At 38.8% G+C, this 20,338-nt stretch overlaps 1 protein-coding gene across 8 annotated transcripts in view; it reads right to left on the reverse strand.

Annotated features, from left to right (window-relative positions):
- LOC123520116 (RNA-binding motif, single-stranded-interacting protein 2-like) overlaps positions 1–20,338 on the reverse strand; it is a 221,726-nt gene that overhangs the window by 85,607 nt on the left and 115,781 nt on the right. For all 8 annotated transcript variants that reach the window (XM_045282042.1, XM_045282044.1, XM_045282041.1 and 5 more), the window contains one exon: positions 2,567–2,853. In XM_045282042.1, coding sequence (XP_045137977.1) covers positions 2,567–2,853 — 287 coding nt within the window. The remainder of the gene's footprint in view (positions 1–2,566; positions 2,854–20,338) is intronic.

The following is a 20,338-nucleotide window of genomic DNA, read 5'->3' on the forward strand; positions in this document are numbered from 1 at the left end:
ATTTTCTTCATCATTTCTTCATCTAAATATCTAACGCCACTCTTATGTTCCTCAATAAGTTCAATACTTCTCCAATTATTTTGTTTATATGTCTCTCTGGCGATAGGTCATTGGTAATTGTCACCCCAAGGTCTTTTCTTCATGACTGGTTTTATGTCTTCATTTCCTATCTTGTATATACTCCTGATTCTTCTTTCACTCTTGCCAAACTCTATTTTCTTGCATTTTGTCTTGTTGAACTCCATTTGCCATGTACAGCTCCATTTCCATATTCTGTCCAAGTCTTCCTGGAGTAGTTCGCAATCTTTGTCACATCTCACTTTTCTTAACAATTTTGCATCGTCTGCAAATAGGCTCACATAACTGGACACCCCATCCACCATGTCATTTATGTAGACCGCGAACATTACTGGTGCCAACACTGATCCCTGTGGAACTCCACTCTCCACCAAGCCCCATTCTGATGGTCTGTCCTTAATTATTGTTCTCATTTCTCTTCCTACCAAAAAGTCTTCCATCCATTTTAGTAAACTGCCATGCACTCCTCCTACCATTTCAAGTTTCCAGATCAGTCTCCGTGTGGTACCTTATCAAAGGCCTTTTTTAAATCCAGATATATTCCATCAGCCCAACCATCTCTTTCCTGTATTACATCTATCACCCTCGAATAGTAACATATCAGGTTTGTCGTGCATGAACGCCCTTTTCTAAAACCAAATTGACACTCACAAAGTATGTCATTTTCTCCAAGAAGTCTGTCCATCTATTCTTCACCACCCTCTCACACATCTTAGCTACCACACTTGTAAGTGACACTGGTCTATAGTTCAATGGGTCTCTCTTGTTACCTGATTTATAGATTGGGACAATGTTAGCTCTTTTCCAGTCTTGGGGCACTACACCTTCCCTTAATGAGGCATCAATTACTTCACAAACTTTTTCTGCCAGTTGCTCCCTGCATTCTCTTAAAATCCATCCTGATACCCCATCAGGTCCCACAGCTTTTCTCACTTCTAAACTCCCCATCATATTCTTGATCTCCTCCACAGTTACTTGAAACTCCTTCATAATCCCTTTCTGTTCCATTACCAGTGGTTTGTCAAAAGCAGTCTCCTTTGTGAATACCTTCCGAAAGCATCCATTCATAGCCTCTGCCATTTCCTGGGATCTTCACTGCATACTCCATTTACTTCTAAACTTTCAATACTTTCTCTATTTTTGATGTTGTTGTTCACATGTCTGTAAAAAGCCTTGGTTGGTCTTTACATTTATCAATTATATCCTTTTCTTGTTTCTTTCTTTCTTCTCTTCTAATCAACACATATTCATTTCTTGCTCTTTTGTAACTTTCCCACTGCTTAATCCGTCTTTTCCTTCTCCACCTCTTCCATGCATCCTCTTTTCTTGTTCTAGCCTTTTCACATCTATCGTTAAACCAGTCCTGCTTTCCAACTTCTCTATGTTGTCTTATTGGTACAAATTTTTTCTCACCTTCTTTGTATATTTTTATAAATTCCTGTGTGTGTGTGTGTGTGTGTGTGTGTGTGTGTGTGTGTTGGTTCTAATATCATGGATTAGGGTAGGACTGAGGGAAGGTTATTGTATTGGGATTGGCAATAGTGTGATGTACTAGTAGTAGTTGTATTGGTAGAAGTTGTGGTAGCAGATGTAGTAGTAAGAAGTATTAATAGTGATAGTGGTAGTAGAAGAAAGAAAGAGTAGTAGTAGCAGCAGTAGCAGTAGCAGTAGCAGTAGCAGTAGTAGTAGTAGTAGTAGTAGTAGTAGTAGTAGTAGTAGTAGTAGTAGTAGTAGTAGTAGTAGTAGTAGTAGTAGTAGTAGTAGTAGTAGCAGCAGCAGCAGCAGCAGCAGCAGCAGCAGCAGCAGCAGCAGCAGCAGCAGCAGCAGCAGCAGCAGCAGCAGCAGCAGAAATAGTAGTAGTAGTAGAAGTAGCAGTAGCAGCAACAGTAACAGCAGAAGCAGCAGTAGAAGCACCAGCAGAAGTAGCAGCAACAGCAACATAAGTGCAAACAATTTTTATTCATAGAACCAGGAACTCATTTCTATTTGTTATTTATTTATTTCATATTTTGTGTGGTAGCAGTGAACGTGGTGGTAAAGGTGGTGGTGGGTGTGATGATCCATTAATGCACGGGATGAAAAGGCCAACCCACTGCTTTTTGCATCTAAGACACTCCACCTCTTTGCTGACTCGCTTCCTTACATCTTGAATGGTGGAATGAAACTAAGACTAAAGAAAATGTGAGAAAGAGAATGAATCCATTGATTGAATATATGAGTACACATGCTTCCTCATTTTCTAACATCTTAACTGACTAATATATGAACAATCTACCTATGTGACCTGCTCTTGTGCATCTAAAATCATTAGATATAGGATTGATTGACTGGCTGACTTTGTAAATACCTAACTGAATGACAATAGAGCAACCCTTGAGATGTCAAAATTGCAGCATGTTCAAATACAGCTGCATTTCTGAAAGTATACCGACCATTCCAGCTTGTAAATGAAAGGGTAAAAAGTTAATTTAATTAATAATTCACTTACTTCTTGCACATCTCTACCAAGTCCTTGTCAGTGGTTTCAGGACTAAGGCCTCGGATGTACAGGTTGGTGCGGGAAAGCTGTTCACCATAGCTTGAGTGAGGGGATGGGGAGGTGGCTGAGTAGCCCCCAGCACCCCCTCCCCCACCACCTCCGCCACCACTTCCACTTCCACTGCCGCCACCACCGCCACCCCCACCACTTCCCCCAAGGGCACCAACTGATGTTGAGGATGTGGTGATAGGTGATACTGCTGCCCCATGGCCACCTCCACCCCCTGGTGTGTAGGTCTGAAAAAAAATAAATACATGAAAAAATAAAAATAAGAAATAAACAAAAATAGGACAACACATAAATTACACACCCTCACTTTGGCTACTGTTTTGTGTGTGTGTGTGTGTGTGTGTGTGTGTGTGTGTGTGTGTGTGTGTGTGTGTGTGTGTGTGTGTGTGTGTGTGTGTGTGTGTGTAAAAAAAAAAAAGAAAAAAAAAATACAAGTAAATACAAGTATGAATTTGTGCATGATAAAAGCTGCTATTCTCACAGGGCAACATCTGACTGTAGAAAAAGTGCGCGATAGGATTGAAGACAGAGTAGAAAATGGAATGGATGAATACAAGCTGGAGGAATTACATAATGCATGGAAACAGGAACAGGAAAAGGAAAAAGTTAAATTTTCAGAGGTAGTAAGGCGACAAATTCAGGAAAAAACAAAGGACACTTTTATAAAAACGATTAAGGAGAAAGATAATCTAGTGAGAGATACAGTGGATAACAGGAAATATTTCTTAATTTTTGGGAGGGAGAATTGGCCAAAAGTATTATCAAACAGGCCCAGGACAGCACAAAGGAGTTAGATCACGAAATGGAGGAAGTGATTAGGTTGGAAAGATTTAGTGAAGGGGGTAAGAGCCCAATGAAAGTGAGAATGAGATTGCAGGTGGCGATGGAGTAAATTATGACAAGGAAAGGGAAGCTGGCCGATGATACTGAATGTAAAGATATATGGATAAAAAGAAATATAAACCTGGAAGACAGGGAAAAGGAGAAAGTGCTAAGAAGTGAAACTAAGGAAAAAAAAAAATGAGAAAAGGACGGAGATTGAGAAAATGAATTTCTACTGTAGGGTTCAGATATGAGACAAAAGAAGTGGTATCTACAGAAGAAGGAGGAAGTCATGGAGGAGGCAAGAAATTAAGAGTGACTTATATGTACTAATATAGATGGGTTGCTATCCAGCATGTTGGAGGTTAGAGATTATTATAAATTGCCGGATGTAATGTGTATTGTTGAAACAAAATTAAGAGAAGGGATCCATCCAGGTTAGCTTTAAAGAGGAGGGATATAATTGCTGGAGAAGAGACAGGAAGGGTAAAGGGGGAGGAGGAGTGTTAATAATGGTTCGTGATAATATATGTGTGGAGGATGTGCAATATGGTGAGGGCATGGTGGAAGTAATGGGAATAACAATAAAAAAAGAGGAATTGAAAAAAAGAAAAATCATAGTTACACATGTGACACCTAGACAAATATGTACATGGGGAACTGAGGAACATAAGGATATACGAAGAGGGGTGCTTAAGTGCTTAGATAATATGATAAGAAGAGATGGAAGAATACTATTCGTTGGAGACTTTAACTGTAAAAAAAATAAACTGGAGAGAGATGGAAGTAATGGTCATTGCTGGACAATCAAGCAAGAAAGTGCTACAGTTGACAATGGTAAATACAATGGATCAGTGGGAAGAAGAGTCAACAAGGTACAGGGGGAAGAACAACCATCGTTGCTTGACCTAGTATTCACAAAGAAGCCAGAGCCCCTCCCAGCATACAATACCTTAGTTCAATGGGAAAAAGTGATCATGTGACATTAGAGCTTGAAATACATGAGGAGAATAGGATAAGATACAGAGATAACTAGAAAAAAAGAGATTAAATTGTGCAACAGCAGATTTTGAAAAATTAAGGAAATTTTTTGCTGATATTGAATCGAAAAGGACAATACAAGGGAAATATGAAATATCCATACAGAAATATAACGAAGGAGAAATGAAATACGTACCTATTTATAGTTAAGAAAAACATACACGCTAGACACACAGAAGATAAAAAGGCAAGAAGAAGAAACTCATAAAACAGAGAAATGACAATAACAGACAGCAGTATGATGTGAGAAATTAATATATTAGAGTAAGGAGAGAGGAAAAAGAAACTTTGAGAAAGATGTGGTGCAAAATAGCGAAGATGAACCCAAACTTTTCTACAAATGTATAAATGGGAAGATGAAGAATAAGGAAACAATAAAAAAATAATAATAAAAGGAGGGAAGATATACCAAACGGAAAAGGAAATGTGTCAAATAATGAATGAGAGCTTCAAAACTGTGTTCACTGTAAAGAGGATTTTATAGAACCAAATAGGACTTTGCATTGCCAAGGATTGCAGGAAATCACAGTGCACAATGATGATATGGAAGATTACTAGATAATTTGGATGTCAGAAAAGCAGTGGGGCCGGATGATGAATCAGGCTGGGTTCTAAAAGAATGTAAAGAGCAAATGTTGGATCCAATTTGGGAAATAATTACAAGTTCACTAAATGACGGGAGAGCTCCACTAGAATGGAAGAGTCAACGTAATACCAATATTTAAATGAGAAAAGGTAACTGAGCCATTAAATTACAGACCAGTGTCACTTCCAAGTGTTATAAGGAATTTTTGAGAAATAGTTATCAAAGAAAAAAGAGTAAACATCTGGAAGAACAAAAAGTTATATCGAACAGATAATTTGGGTTCAAAACCGGACGGTCATGAGTGTTGAGCTTATTAAGTTTCTACTCAAGAGTAATAGAAAGACTGGAAAGCAGATATGGATGGGTGGACACAGTATACCTGGACATAAAAAAGGCTTTTGATAAAGTCTCTCATGGAAGACTTCTTTGGAAACTAGAGAACACAGGAGGACTGTGAGAAACTTTGTTAGAATGGACAAGGGATTATTTGAAGAACAGGGAGAACTGTGATCAGAGATACATACTCATCTTGGGGTAAAGTAACAAATGGAGTGCCACAAGGGTCAGTGTTAGGCCCTATAATGTTCCACATTTATGCCAAAGACATTCACAATGGGGTAAACAGTTATATTAATTTATTTGCTGATGATGCAAAGCTGCTATGAGTAATCAAAACCCAGGAGGACTGTTTGCTGTTACAGGAAGATATAAACAAAATCTACAAGTGGAGTAAAGAAGTGGAAATTGGAGTTCAATGCCAAGAAATGTCATGTAATGGAACTAGGAAAGGGTAAGTAATGACCGGTATGGATCTATCTGATGGGAAAGGAACAAATAATGAAGACTAAAGAGGAAAAAGATTTGGGAGTATTATATAGGAAAATCTGAGCCCTGAAAAACACATAAGCAAGATACAGTGGAGACTCTATACTCGAACGTCTAAATAGTCAAACTTTCCAATACTCAAATGCAAAAGTTCAATTTAATACTCGAAAAAGTACCTGATAGTCAAACGCACACACACGTGGTTGTAAACAAAGGCTCCCTGGCCTTTCCCTCTCCTCCCCCTGCCAGTTGTGATGCCGCAGTCGTCAAAATAACATTCTTGTACATTCCGTCTGTAGTTTTTATTTATAAAATTTCATTAACACCAAAGGCTTACTAGTGGTAAAAGTATCTGATAATCAAATGGCCGCACATTTGGTTGTATACAAAGTTCTGTTCTCTCCCTTCTCGCAACTGTCACTGTACCGTTATTATACCATATTACCGGCAATACCGGTAATTAGATATACCAGATGCCAGTATGCATCCTTAGTCCTGCCGGAATCTTGAGAAAAACAACATTCTTCTGCATTCTGTCAGTGTTTTTTCATTTAGAAAATTAGGATGGCACTAAAGAGGCTTATTAGTGCTGAAAATAAGGAATCTAGGGACAGTGCAAGTGTTAGAGTGAGCCACATCCCTCTGCTAGTGGATTCACAAGAATAACACCAGGAGAAAAGCTACAAAGACGTTTTCACTCATCCTCTGACGACGTCCCCTCTCCTCCCCACCTCTTCTAAGTAATCCATCAGCAGCCTTCATTTATGATATGTACAAATCAAAATGATGAAAAAAAAAAATACATTGAAATTTTTATAAACTTCAAGTTTTGTTAAGATTAGAACGAATTAACTGATTTATAAGTATCAATAGTCAAACTTTTTATTACTTGAACAGCTATTTGTAACAAATTAAGTTCGAGTATTGAGTCTCCACTGTATTTGGATTATCATATAAAATGTTGATTAATATAAGAGTGACATTTCAATTCATGGTCAAAGATATGATGAAAAAAATTATCACAAGCATGATACGTCCAAAGCTGGAATATGCAACTGTGGTGCGGTCTCCGAGCTCTAAAAACGATATAAGAAGATTAGAATGCATACAGAAGATTGCTACAAAGATGATGCCAGAACTAAAGGACCTAACATACGAAGAAAGGCTGAAGCAAATGGGACTGCCAACCTTACAAGATGGAAGAGAACGAGGATACCAGACCTAGTAACAGTGTACAAGATACTTTAGTAAATGGCATTGAAAAGATAGACAAGGAAGACCTGGTGCTGGTGACAGAAGAAGATAGAAGGACAAGAGGGCATGTAAAGGAGATTAGGATGAGGCAGTGTGTGAGGGATATTTAAAAATACATTTTTCCACATAGAACGGTGGAAAAGTGGAATGCATTGACTGGTGAAGTTGTTACAGCACATAACTTTAAAGAAAAATTTGATAAATGGAGACATGGAGACAGGACACTACAATACAACTAGGTAAACACACACACACACACACACACACACACACACACACACACACACACACACACACACACACACACACACACACACACACACAGTCGAGGGAAGCAGAGATGGTTGGATTACAAGAAATAATTAAAGATCAGTTGAAGGAAGACAAAAAAGAAAGGTCCAAGGAACTGGTTAATGTAATGAAGAATAAGGAAACATTGATAAGGGAAATAGCAGAAAAGAAGAAGAGTGTGTTAATATTTGGGATGAAAGAACAAAATATAACATATAAGCCTAAGAGAATTAAGGAAGAATTAAAACGGTAAGAGATCTGTTAAAAATCTAAATGATGATGAAAAAAAAGACCTACAAGAAGAAGTGGAAGAGATCCATAGACTGGGTCCGTATAAGGAGGGAGTGAGCAGACCGATTAAAGTAGTACTGAAGTCACAACAATCTGGAGGATATCCTATATAGAACATCAAAGTTAAGAGAGATAGAAGGTTGTAAAGAGGTGTTTGTGAGAAAGAATAGAAATGAGGAAGAGAGAAGATATAAGGAATTGGTGGAAGAGGCGAGAAGGAAAAATGATGAGCGGTCTGAGGAGGAAAGAAAAGTTTTTTTGGAGAGTTATAGGAGAGAGAGTCAGAAAGTGGTATGTGGAAAGAAGGAATACGGAGGAACCCCTAGAGGGAGCAGTGGGTGGACCGTAATGTATACTAATATAGATGGGATACTGTCAAGTAGATTGGAATTGCAAAACTATATGATAGTGGAGAAGCCTGATATAGTGTGTTTGACTGAGACAAAATTGCATGAAAAAACAAAGATAAATTTGGATAATAAATTTAATATATGGAGAAAGGATAGGGAGAATAAAGGTGGAGGAGGAGTTATGATTATGACGAAAAAAGAAATAAATGTGGATAAGGTTTGGTATGGGAAGAACAATGCAGAAGTGATAAGCATAAGGATAAAAAGTGATGGAAAAGAATTAATAATCATGGTGACATATGTACCTCCTAAAACAAATTCTTGGACATTAAGGGAATATGACAATATGATCAAGGATACTTTACAGAGTTTGGAAAGTGTATTATCTGGAAAAAGAAAGGTGATACTAGTAGGAGATTTTAATTGTAAGGAGGTGGATTGGGAAAATCTAGTAAGTGGTGTTGGAGAGGAAGCATGGGGGAGAGAGATTTCTTAATCTAATGATGGAAAATATGATGGAACAGAGGGTGAAGGAAAATACTAGATATAGAGGAGATGATGAACCGGCTAGACTGGATTTGGTGTTAACAAGAGAAGTGTACCTATGTGGAGATATACAATACAAGTGTCCTTTGGGAAAGAGTGATCATGTGGTTATGGAAATGCAGATCGCAACAACACAGCAAAGGAAGGACGAGACATACAGGAGTGGTAGATTGAATTATAGAAAGATGGACACAGAAAGTTTGAAAAATTATTTCAGAACATTAGATTGGGAGGAGATGTTACAAATCAGAGAAGTGCAAAAGAAATATGAGATTTTTATGAAATATTATAAAGAAGGAATTATGAAATTTGTACCAAAGTATAAACCGAGAGAGGAAGGAAGAAAGGATTGGTTTAATGCAACTTGTGTTAAGGCTAAGGAAAAGAGATGTGGCTTGGAAAAGATGGAAAAGAGCAGGAATATACTAAATAAGGAGAATTATAGAGTGGCGAGAAATGAGTATGTGAGGGTAAGGAGGGAGGAAGAAAGAAAATTTGAAAAAGATATTGTAGACAAGAGTATGGAACATCCAAAATTGTTTTACAGGTTCATAAATGGTAAACTTAAAAGAGAGAGTCCATTGAAAGATTAAAAGGAGAGCAAGGGATAGTAGATGACCCTAAGAATATAGCGGAATTGCTAAATAATAGGTTTCAGCAAGTATTTACTGAAGAAACAATGTTTGTAAAGCCTCAGAATGTACAAGGAAATGTGCACATGGATGACATTAAGATACCTAAAAGGAGTTATATAAAATGTTGGAGGAACTTAAAGATGATAAAGCGATGGGACCAGATGAAGTTTCAGGAAAATTATTGAAGGAGTGTAGAGAAGAATTGATTGATCCATTATATGATATTATAAGGTGTTCATTAGAAACAGGGGAAGTACCAGTAGAGTGGAAGAGAGCTGAAGTGGTGCCCATTTATAAGGGAGGCAGTAAGGAAGAGCCTCTTAACTATAGACCTGTGTCTCTAACAAGTGTGGTCAGTAAGATTTGTGAGAGGGTGATAAAGAAATATTGGATACGGTTCCTGGAGGATCATAAGTTATTATCGGATCATCAATTTGGCTTCAGGAAAGGGAGGTCATGTGTAACAAATCTACTGAGCTTTTATTCAAGAGTGGTTGACAAAATACAAGAGAGAGGGATGGATGGACTGTGTATATTTGGATTTAAAGAAAGCTTTTGACAAGGTACCTCACATGAGACTGTTATGGAAATTAGAGATTTATGGAGGACTGAAAGGAAAAGTGTTAAAGTGGATGGAAAACTACTTGAGATGGAGGAGATGAGAACGGTAATAAGGGATGCAAAGTCGGACTGGTTGGTGGTGGAGAGTGGAGTCCCACAAGGCTCAGTGCTGGCACCAATACTTTTCCTTGTATATATTAATGACATGCCAGAGGAGTAAACAGTTATATTAATTTGTTTGCGGATGATGCGAAGTTGTGTAGGTGTGTGAAGAGTGAAGAAGATTGTGAAATTTTACAGGCAGATCTGGATAAGATTTGGGAGTGGAGCAAGAGGTGGCAAATGGAATTTAATCTGAGCAAAAGTCATGTGATGGAGATGGGAAGAGTGGAAGATGGCCAAGAGGGTCATATAAGATGGGTGAAGAAGTAGTGTTGAAAAAGGTGGAAAAGGAAAAGGATTTGGGAGTGATAATACAAGACCATGGGCAGTTTGAGGCTCATATTGATAAGATGTTTGGAGAAACGTATAATTTGATAAAAATATTGGATTAGCCTTCCATTATATGGATAAAGATATGATGAAGAAATTAATTAGTACGGTAATTAGACCAAGATTGGAATATGCTGGAGTGGTTTGGTCCCCTTATAAAAAGAAGCATATAAGGAAGTTGGAGAGATTGCAGAGAATGGCAACAAAAATGGTTCCGGAATTGGCAGAAATGACCTATGAGGAGAGATTAAAAGAAATGAATTTGCTTATCTTGGAACAAAGAAGAGAAAGAGGAGATTTAATACAGGTTTATAAACTGTTGAACGGACTGGATAATGAGCAAATGATGTTGAGAGAGGAAAACTTAAATAAAACTACAAGATCGCATAGTAAAAAGATAGCCAAGGGAATATGCTTGAAGGATGTGAAGAAATATAGTTTCCCACAAAGATGTGTGGAGGTGTGGAATGGTTTGAGTGAGGAGGTGGTGTCAGCGAGGAGTGTGCATAGTTTTAAAGGAAAGTTGGATGTGTGTAGATATGGAGACGGGGCCACACGAGTATGATACCCAGACCCTGTAAAATTACAACTAGGTGAATACAACTAGGTGAATACACACACACACACACACACACACACACACACACACACACACACACACACACACACACACACACACACTATTTATAACCTGTACGTATTTTTTAATCTGCATGTGGTTTCCTAAATAAAACAAGAATAATAAAAAGTACTATAATAATAACAAAAATAACAGTAACAGTAATAATAATAATAATAATAATAATAATAATAACAACAAAAAATAACAATAATAACACACACATACACACACACACACACACACATATATATATATATATATATATATATATATATATATATATATATATATATATATATATATATATATATATATATATGAAGCACGCTCGACACACAATCGAGAGGGCCGGGTTCGAGTCCCGGCGCGGCGAGGCAAATGGGCAAGCCTCTTAATGTGGCCCCTGTTCATCTAGCAGTAAATAGGTACGGGATGTAACTAGAGAGGTTATGAACTCGGTTTCCCGGTGTGTGGAGTGTGTTGTGGTCTCAGTCCTACCCGAAGATCGGTCTATGAACTCTGAGCTCGCTCCGTAATGGGGAAGACTGGCTGGGTGACCAGCAGACGACCGTGGTGAATCACACACACACACACACACACACACACACACACACACACACACACACACACACACACACACACACACACATACAGATAACTACACGTCCGCATGACCTAAACCGATCAAGGCCGGCGAAGAACGATTATTATTACATCACACTAAATTGCTCGCCGCCGCCGCCGCCGCCGCCGCCACCACCTCCACCCGTGACATTTCTTCTATGATGTCACTACCCAAGTCCACTAATCGGCGCGCACTGTCCGGGCCTACGTCATGAAGCTACACGCGAGATGATTGGTCCCAAGAAATCTGTGACGTCATCGGCTGAGAGAGAGAGAGAGAGAGCGAGAGAGAGAGTACAGGACTGGCTCGACTGTTTTCCTTTAATACCAGCTGAGTTACGGACACCGCTGCAGCCACAACCACGTCTCACACACACACACACACACACACACACACACACACACACACCATGGTCAGCTGATCACAATCATGCTAAACTCTGCGTCAGTTTCCTTGCTAGTCACAAAGAGGAAGCGAGAGATGTGGTGGTGGAGGAGGAGGAGGACGAGGAGGAGGAATAAGAGGATGGATTTTATGGAAGAAGTGGAGAAAGCAAGGAAGGATGGATAGATGGAAAGAATGATAAAATTAATTTGAATTAGGTAAAGGATAAGGAAAAGAAAGGAAGTTACCCATATAGTAAGTACATATAACTATAAATACATAAGGAAGAGAGAGAGAGAGAGAGAGAGAGAGAGAGAGAGAGAGAGAGAGAGAGAGAGAGAGAGAGAGAGAGAGAGAGAGAGAGAGGAGGAGGAGGTAAATAAATGATAGGTAAATCTGAAAGTAGTATCAAGGAAGAAGAGAAGGGTACGAAGGAACTGGAAGAAAAGAAAAATATACGGGCAGGGAAAGGAAGAAAAATAAAAGATCGGGAAGAATACGAATGGCAAGTTGATAGGAGGCGGAGGAAGTGGTGGTGGTGGTGGTGATGGTGACGTGCTACTATTGCTATCCTTCCTGTGCAGAGTCATCACCACAACAACAGCCACCGTCATGGTCACCTTAAAGAGCGGTGGTGGTGATGGTGGTGGTGGTTGTGTCGATTCAATCAGTCAAATGAATCTTATGACGGTATCATTTAATTTAGCTTTGGTTCCTTATCTTCGATCCTGGAGTTTTCACCTTAAAATATCACTTGGTTTTCCTTGCTTTCGTGTTTATATTCTTTATTGTATTTCTTTTATTTTGTTTTATTGATTTTTTTTCCATCTTTTACAATCTTTCAAGCTCTGTACATAATCAGTTTGCCTAAGTATCATCTCCACAGTATCTATGATAATCTTCCTCGTTCGTGATATATTTACTTCACTTATTTAATTTTAAAAATCAAAGCATTTCCTGAAAAAAAAAAAAGTGTTACTTGCACTACTATACAAGTACTACAACAACAACTACTACTGTTTATATTCTTTATTATATTTCTTTTATTTTGTTTAAATGATTTTTCCATCTTTTTATAATCTTTCAAGCTTTGTACATAATCAATTTGCTTTAGCATCACCTCCAGAGTATCTATGATAATTTTTCTCGTTCGTGATATCTTTAGTTCACTTACTCAACTCAAGTCAAAAACATTTACTGAAAAAAAAATCAACATTATTCCCACTATACTACTACTACTACTAACAGTATTAATATAAAATTCACTCCTAACACCATTAATTAATTCACTACTAACACCGTGAGGTTTGAGTACGATTACACGATTTTATTTACATTAGCAAGGTTCTATGGAGGTCAGAAGGTTAATGGTCCAGAATCTTCACTATTTTAATACACCATGAGATTTCGAAGCTGTACAAAATTGCCTAATTGTAACCTGAATAAATATAAAGACGTATCATGGTACTGAAGGGGTTAATATAAAACTCACGTTAGTTAAATAAATGCTCGCAACTTACTCGCCACAGAGATGGTCTTGCATGTAATGGAACCTCACACCAAACACGAACCACTAGTGTGAAACGCAACAAGGAAGGAAAAAAGAAATAGATCATCACGTATATCCTGCGCGCAACAGCAACGTAACAACGATAAAATAAAAGTGAAAGCATATTTTGGAGCCAGACGCCGAGATAAAAAGAAAAAAAAGTAAAAACTTCTGTAGCCAATATGAAAAAGCTGTGCATGGAGAAAGTGAAATTTACATATTTACTTACTACAGTCATTTACTATTTTATTTTTATCAACGTATGCATGTATCTATGAACCATATTCCGAAACACTTCTGGCCATATCTCCATTCCTTTCAGAAGCCTCTAATTGAAATTGCATTGGACTTTAAAGGGGTTAGCATGGTTCTAGGACTCTAGAGACATATTAACGAAACTTCTATATCATCAATAGGAGAAACATTGAGAAATTGTAGCATTTGAAAATAGGCATGATGAGAGAGCAAAGCATCTGAGAATACGGACTTATATAATATGTATGTATGAAGGTAGGCTGGCACATTCCAAGGCTACATCAAACACCCAATCTGGTAACTCCTTCCTTATCCTTGCAAGTCACAGTTCCCCTTATCCCCAAAGGGAACACCCCGTGTAATTCACCTCGGTCGCTTGCTGGTCATCTAACCAGCCCTCCCCATTACGGAGCTAGCTCAGAGCTCGTAGACCGATCTTCGAGTAGGACTGAGACCACAACACACTCCACACACCGGGAAAGCGAGACCACAACCCCTCAAATTACATCCCGTACCTATTTACTGCTAGGTGAACAGGAGCTACACATTAAGAAGCTTGCCCATTTGCCTCGGCGCTTCCCAGGACTCGAACCCGGACCCTCTCGGTTGTGAGCCGAGCATGCTAACCACTACACTACGTGGTGTTTGATATGCTGCAGTCTCTGACGAGACAGCCAGACGTTACCCTACGGAACGAGCTCAGAGCTCATTATTTCCGATCTTCGGATAGGCCTGAGACCAGGCACACACCACACACCGGGACAACAAGGTCACAACTCCTCGATTTACATCCCGTACCTACTCACTGCTAGGTGAACAGTGAACAGGGGCTACACGTGAAAGGAGACACACCCAAATATCTCCACCCGGCCGGGGAATCGAACCCGGTCCTCTGGCTTGTGAAGCCAGCGCTCTAACCACTGAGCTACCGGGCTGTGTGTGTGTGTGTGTGTGTGTGTGTGTGTGTGTGTGTGTGTGTGTGTGTGTTTCACTGTTTGATCTGCTGCAGTCTCTGACGAGACAGCCAGACGTTACCCTACGTGTGTGTGTGTTTCAATACTGCCGCATCTCTAAGCACCTACACTTCATTTCTTGCCTCTAATCCTGAAGCAGACCAAGGCCGTGGGTACCAGACCACGTCCCTTTTATCCCTCGACATACCCGCTGGCGGAGGAGCGAGCTCAAGGCCAGTGACGCAACACAGCACAAAGCCATCAGCCCAGCTCCGATGATTACAACACACGCCACTGCCTGTGACTGCTATAGCTGCTCTTCAAGCTCAATCAAATGATGTGGTGCATGTCTATGGCATAATTTTGGGTGATTCCACTCAAGGCAAAAGGAATGAATGATCGAATTGTTAAAATCTGTTTGTACCTTTATTTATTATTTTGCTGAACTTTATTTACTAATCTATTTTTTTATTCATCTATCTACTTTAAATATTCATTTATTTAGTTGGTTGGTTGATCGGCTGGTAAGTTACCTTTTAGTAAGTAGTTACTCATTAACTGATTTTTTAACTTTTTTTGTTCAGTAAAATCGAGTGGATTTACTAAAATTAAGTAACGATCCATGAATTCAAATACTCAAAATAAGCCGGTTAAATAAATACCAACAATAATAATGTTGCTTTATGGTGTTATAACTTCTTATAACCTAAAGACAAAGATAAGATACACGCAACTCAACTCAATACCTCAGTCTTGCAAACGAACTTCGAAGATACCAGCGTCATCCATGATCTTAATGTTTTTTTTTTTTTTTTTTAACAACGGTAACAATTGGCAAGCGACACTTATCCTCTTAAAACTCTTTAAATGAACATCGGTGATACAGAATAATACCATAACACCAGCTATCATCGCATAATTCTTTTAAACTTAACAGCAACGATTAGCTCGCGACACCCATCACCCGGAACACTTAACCTGACGTCATCGCTTAGCAGCACACCAGCCATGGCATCGAAGCTTCACATTCATATTTATCTCTTAAGTTCGGGATTAGTTACAGCAAGCAGCTTCCACATACATGTTTCAAATTATTAACTAAACAAACTAATATTAAGGCACAGCTGCCTTCGTTTATCTTTCGGAGTGCAAAGGAGGTTCTATTTATATACATGTATGTGCCGTTGCCTTCACCGCGTCCAAGAGGTGCCCGGATGTCCGATCAAGAAGGAAACATAATATGCCCCCAGGCATACAATACTTCCCAAGTCCCAAAGCAGACTCCAATACCAAGCGCCCCCAACAACTTGGAGGCAACTCTGACCTACATATCGACATACAAGAACGTAAAATTCACCAACACTAGGACTGCTGCTCATCGCTCATAGTGGGCATTCCTGGAATGATGATAACTGCTCGATTCAGAAAATTCCCCGAAGCATGCCACATGAAAACTGTTCTACCATACAGTACTTATTTCAAGTCTTTGGGTGATTGTACTCAACATACTGTGAATGTAAGGAAAATGTTCTGTTTATAATTTAACCTTTACCATCGTACAATTTGATAAGCTTGTCGAATAATTACAACACTAATACGCAATACTCAGAGACTCGTATGGATAATCGTTCCTTCTGACACTGAGAAGAATGGATAAGGTCTACTTGTTAATCTATTCCTTAACACTACTTGCTATTCGTGGAGCAATCCCAAAACGAATCTTGTCCGGTTGAATTGTCATTAGAACGTATTCAAGTGTGATAGGAATTGTTATCAGATAAATGACAGGAATATGATTTACTATTTGTGGATTTTAAACTAAGTTTACAATTATTCACAATTCGTTTAAAGACCTCCAAAAAAATCTTCGCGGTAAAACGCTCTTTAGCACCTAGGCACAAATTCGGAGACGATTGTTTCTTACAGGTTGTGAGTGAAAGGAATAATGTTAAATTTTGAATGCTACCTTCAGCTCATTGCCAGTACTCATTCGCACAGTAAATGCTAGCAAGATACGAATACACTAAACACCATAGTCATATACATAACAGGGATGTATTCTTCATCATACTAGAATCTTCTTTAGATTATGTTTAACATTGAACATCTAGTATTGTTGTTGGTGTATTCAACTGTGTTTTTGTGATTCTAGAAATAGTTTACAAAAGATTCAGTATCATCTATGAGAAAAAAATCACTGCATCAATTGTCTTTTGTTAACATTATGACAGTACTGTAAGAATAAATTAAAATTAATAAAGTAAATGAACAAATAAATCACGACGAGGAGATTGATGTGTTTATTCAAATAACTATGCTGCAAAAGTATACAAGAATCTAAAAAGTTGTCAGTTATAAAGAGAAAAATCGTCTGGCAGTAAAAGGGGTAATCATTTCTCTCGCCCTTATAAGCAATCCTTAGTACCGTGCAAAGTGTTTCAGAATATGACTCCTCTAACACAAAAATCGTGGATTTGATTGTCAGACCTTTTACTTTATGAAGACTATGAGTTTACTGGACAATGTAACGCTCAATTAACCTCCAGTACAACACTATTCATATATATATATATATATATATATATATATATATATATATATATATATATATATATATATATATATATATATATATATATATATATATATATATATATATATATATATATATATATATATATATATATATATATATATATATATATATATATATATATATATATATATATATATATATATATATATATATATATATATATATATATATATATATATATATATATATATATATATATATATATATATATATATATATATATATATATATATATATATATATATATATATACAGAGAGAGAGAGAGAGAGAGAGAGAGAGAGAGAGAGAGAGAGAGAGAGAGAGAGAGAGAGAGAGAGAGAGAGAGAGAGAGAGAGAGAGAGAGAGAGAGAGAACGGAAAGGCGGCTGAGGATGAGGCTGAGGCTGAGGATGAGGATGAGGATGAGAAAGAGGAGGAGTACGAGGAGAATAAGCGCACGTCAGCGATGGGCCTAACTTAAATGTCACCCTTGGGAATGCTACAAATATTGGTGTATAGAACTGTATGTATGAAGAAACAGAAAAGAGGAAGGATGACACTGATCTATGCTTCAACATAATGTAGTAGTAGTAGTAGTAGTAGTAGTAGTAGTGAACCTTCCATTAAAGCTAGTTGTGATCTCGTTAAATGTTTCCCTTTGTGTCTCACAACTCAAGGGGGTAGTCACAGCCTACCCTCTAAAGACAGCTCTCCTTCTTCACACAAAACTACATGCACTTACCACACATACACCCTTCACTCAAATCAAAATTTAAAAGAAAAATGGGACCCCAAATAAACAACGCCTTGGGAGTTCCCCTCTGGGGAGGGGACCAAAAAATGTCCCCAGGTCGGACACCTCTCCTGTTGAAGAACCACAAATCCCTTGACACCTCCCTCAACTTTATCTACATTAACTTCTGCAACATTCGCGGTCTTAGATCTAATTTTCAATCTGTGGAACACCACCTCTCCTCTACTAAACTTCATCTTCTTTTCCTCACCGAAACACAGCTGTCTGAGGCAACTGACAGTAGCCCCTTCTCTGTTCCCTCCTACTTTCTCTATTCTCATTTTCATTCCAAAGCTGGATGTTGCATCTATGTACGCAATGACTTAACTTGCTCTCGTGCCCACGCTCTTGAGTCTTCCGAATTTTCCACCATCTGGCTACGACTTAACAGTCACTCTCAAATTAAATTCATCTGTGCTGTTTATCTCTCCACTAACTCTTCTGACTATAGTAATTTCTTCGACTACTTAACTTCTAAAGTGGAGCACATTCTGTCCCTATACCCTTTCGCTGTGATTTCCATTCTTGGAGATTTCAATGTTCACCACCAGCTTTGCCTTTCCTCTCCCTTCACTGACCACCCTGGTGAACTAGCCTTCAACTTTGCTATCCTCCATGACCTAGAGCATGTGTTCAGCACCCTACTCGTATTCCTGACCGTCTTGGAGACACGCCCAGCATTCTTGATCTCTTCCTCACCTCTAACCCTTCTGCTTATGCTGCCACCCTTTCATCTCCGTTGGGCTCCTCCGATCACAATCTCATTTCTGTATCTTGTCCTATTTTTCCAATCCCTCCGCAGGATCCCCCAAAGCGAAGGTGCCTCTGGCGTTTTGCCTCTGCCAGTTGGGGGGACCTGAGGAGGTATTATGCTGATTTTCCCTGGAATGATTATTGCTTCCGTGTCAGAGACCCATCTCTTTGTGCTGAACGCATAACAGGTGTTAGTATCTGGCATGGAGGCGTACATTCCTCATTCTTTTTCTCAACCTAAACCTTCTAAACCTTGGTTTAACTCAGCCTGTTCTCGTGCTATACATGATAGAGAGGTTACCCACAAAAGGTACTTGAGCCTTCCATCTCCTGAATCTCATGCACTTTATATCTCTGCCCGGAATCATGCCAAGTCTGTTCTTCAACTTGCCAAACACTCTTTCATAAATAGGAAATGTCAAAATCTTTCAAACTCAAACTCTCCTCGTGACTTCTGGCATCTAACCAAAAACATCTCAAATAACTTCACTTCTTCATCTTTCCTTCCTTTATTTCATTCTGATGGCACCACTGCCATCTCTTCTCTCTAAAGCTGAACTCTTTTCTCAAACCTTTGCTCACAACTCCACCTTGGACGATTCTGGGCTTCTCCCTCCCTCTCCTCCTTCCTCTGACTATTTCATGTCTACAATCAAAATTCTTTGTAATGATGTTTTCCATGCTGGCCTAGACCCTCGGAAGGCTTATGGACCTGATGGGGTCCCTCCTACTGTTCTCAAAAACTGTGCTTCTGTGCTTGCACCTTGCCAGGCCAAACTCTTCCAACTTTGTCTATCGACTTCTACCTTTCCTTCCTGCTGGAAGTTCGCCTACATTCAGCCTGTTCTTAACAAGGGTGACCGTTCTAACCCCTCAAACTACTGTCCTATAGCTTTAATCTCTTGCTTGTCTAAAGTTTTTGAATCTATCCTGAATAGGAAGATTCTCAAACATCTGTCACTTCACAATCTTCTGTCTGATCGCCAGTATGGCTTCCGTCAAGGTCGCTCTACTGGTGATCTTCTGGCTTTCCTTACTGAGTCTTGGTCATCCTCTTTTAGAGATTTCGGTGAAACTTTTGCTGTTGCGTTAGACATATCAAAAGCTTTTGATAGAGTCTGGCATAAAGCTTTGATTTCAAAACTGCCCTCTTACGGCTTCTATCTTTCTCTCTGCAACTTTATCTCATGTTTCCTTTCTGACCGCTCTATTGCTGCTGTGGTAGACGGCTACTGTTCTTCTCCTAAACCTATTAATAGTGGTGTTCCTCAGGGTTCTGTCCTGTCACCCACTCTCTTTCTATTATTCATTAATGACCTTCTTAACCAAACTTCTTGCCCTATCCACTCCTACGCTGATGATACCACTCTACATCTTTCCACGTTCTTTCAGAGACGTCCAACCCTTCAGGAAATTAACAGATCACGCGGGGATGCCACGGAACGCCTGACTTCCGATCTTTCTAAAATTTCCGATTGGGGCAGAGAAAATCTAGTAGTTTTCAATGC

Source organism: Portunus trituberculatus, chromosome 46 (assembly GCF_017591435.1).
Source record: "Portunus trituberculatus isolate SZX2019 chromosome 46, ASM1759143v1, whole genome shotgun sequence".
Lineage (NCBI taxonomy): Eukaryota > Metazoa > Arthropoda > Malacostraca > Decapoda > Portunidae > Portunus > Portunus trituberculatus.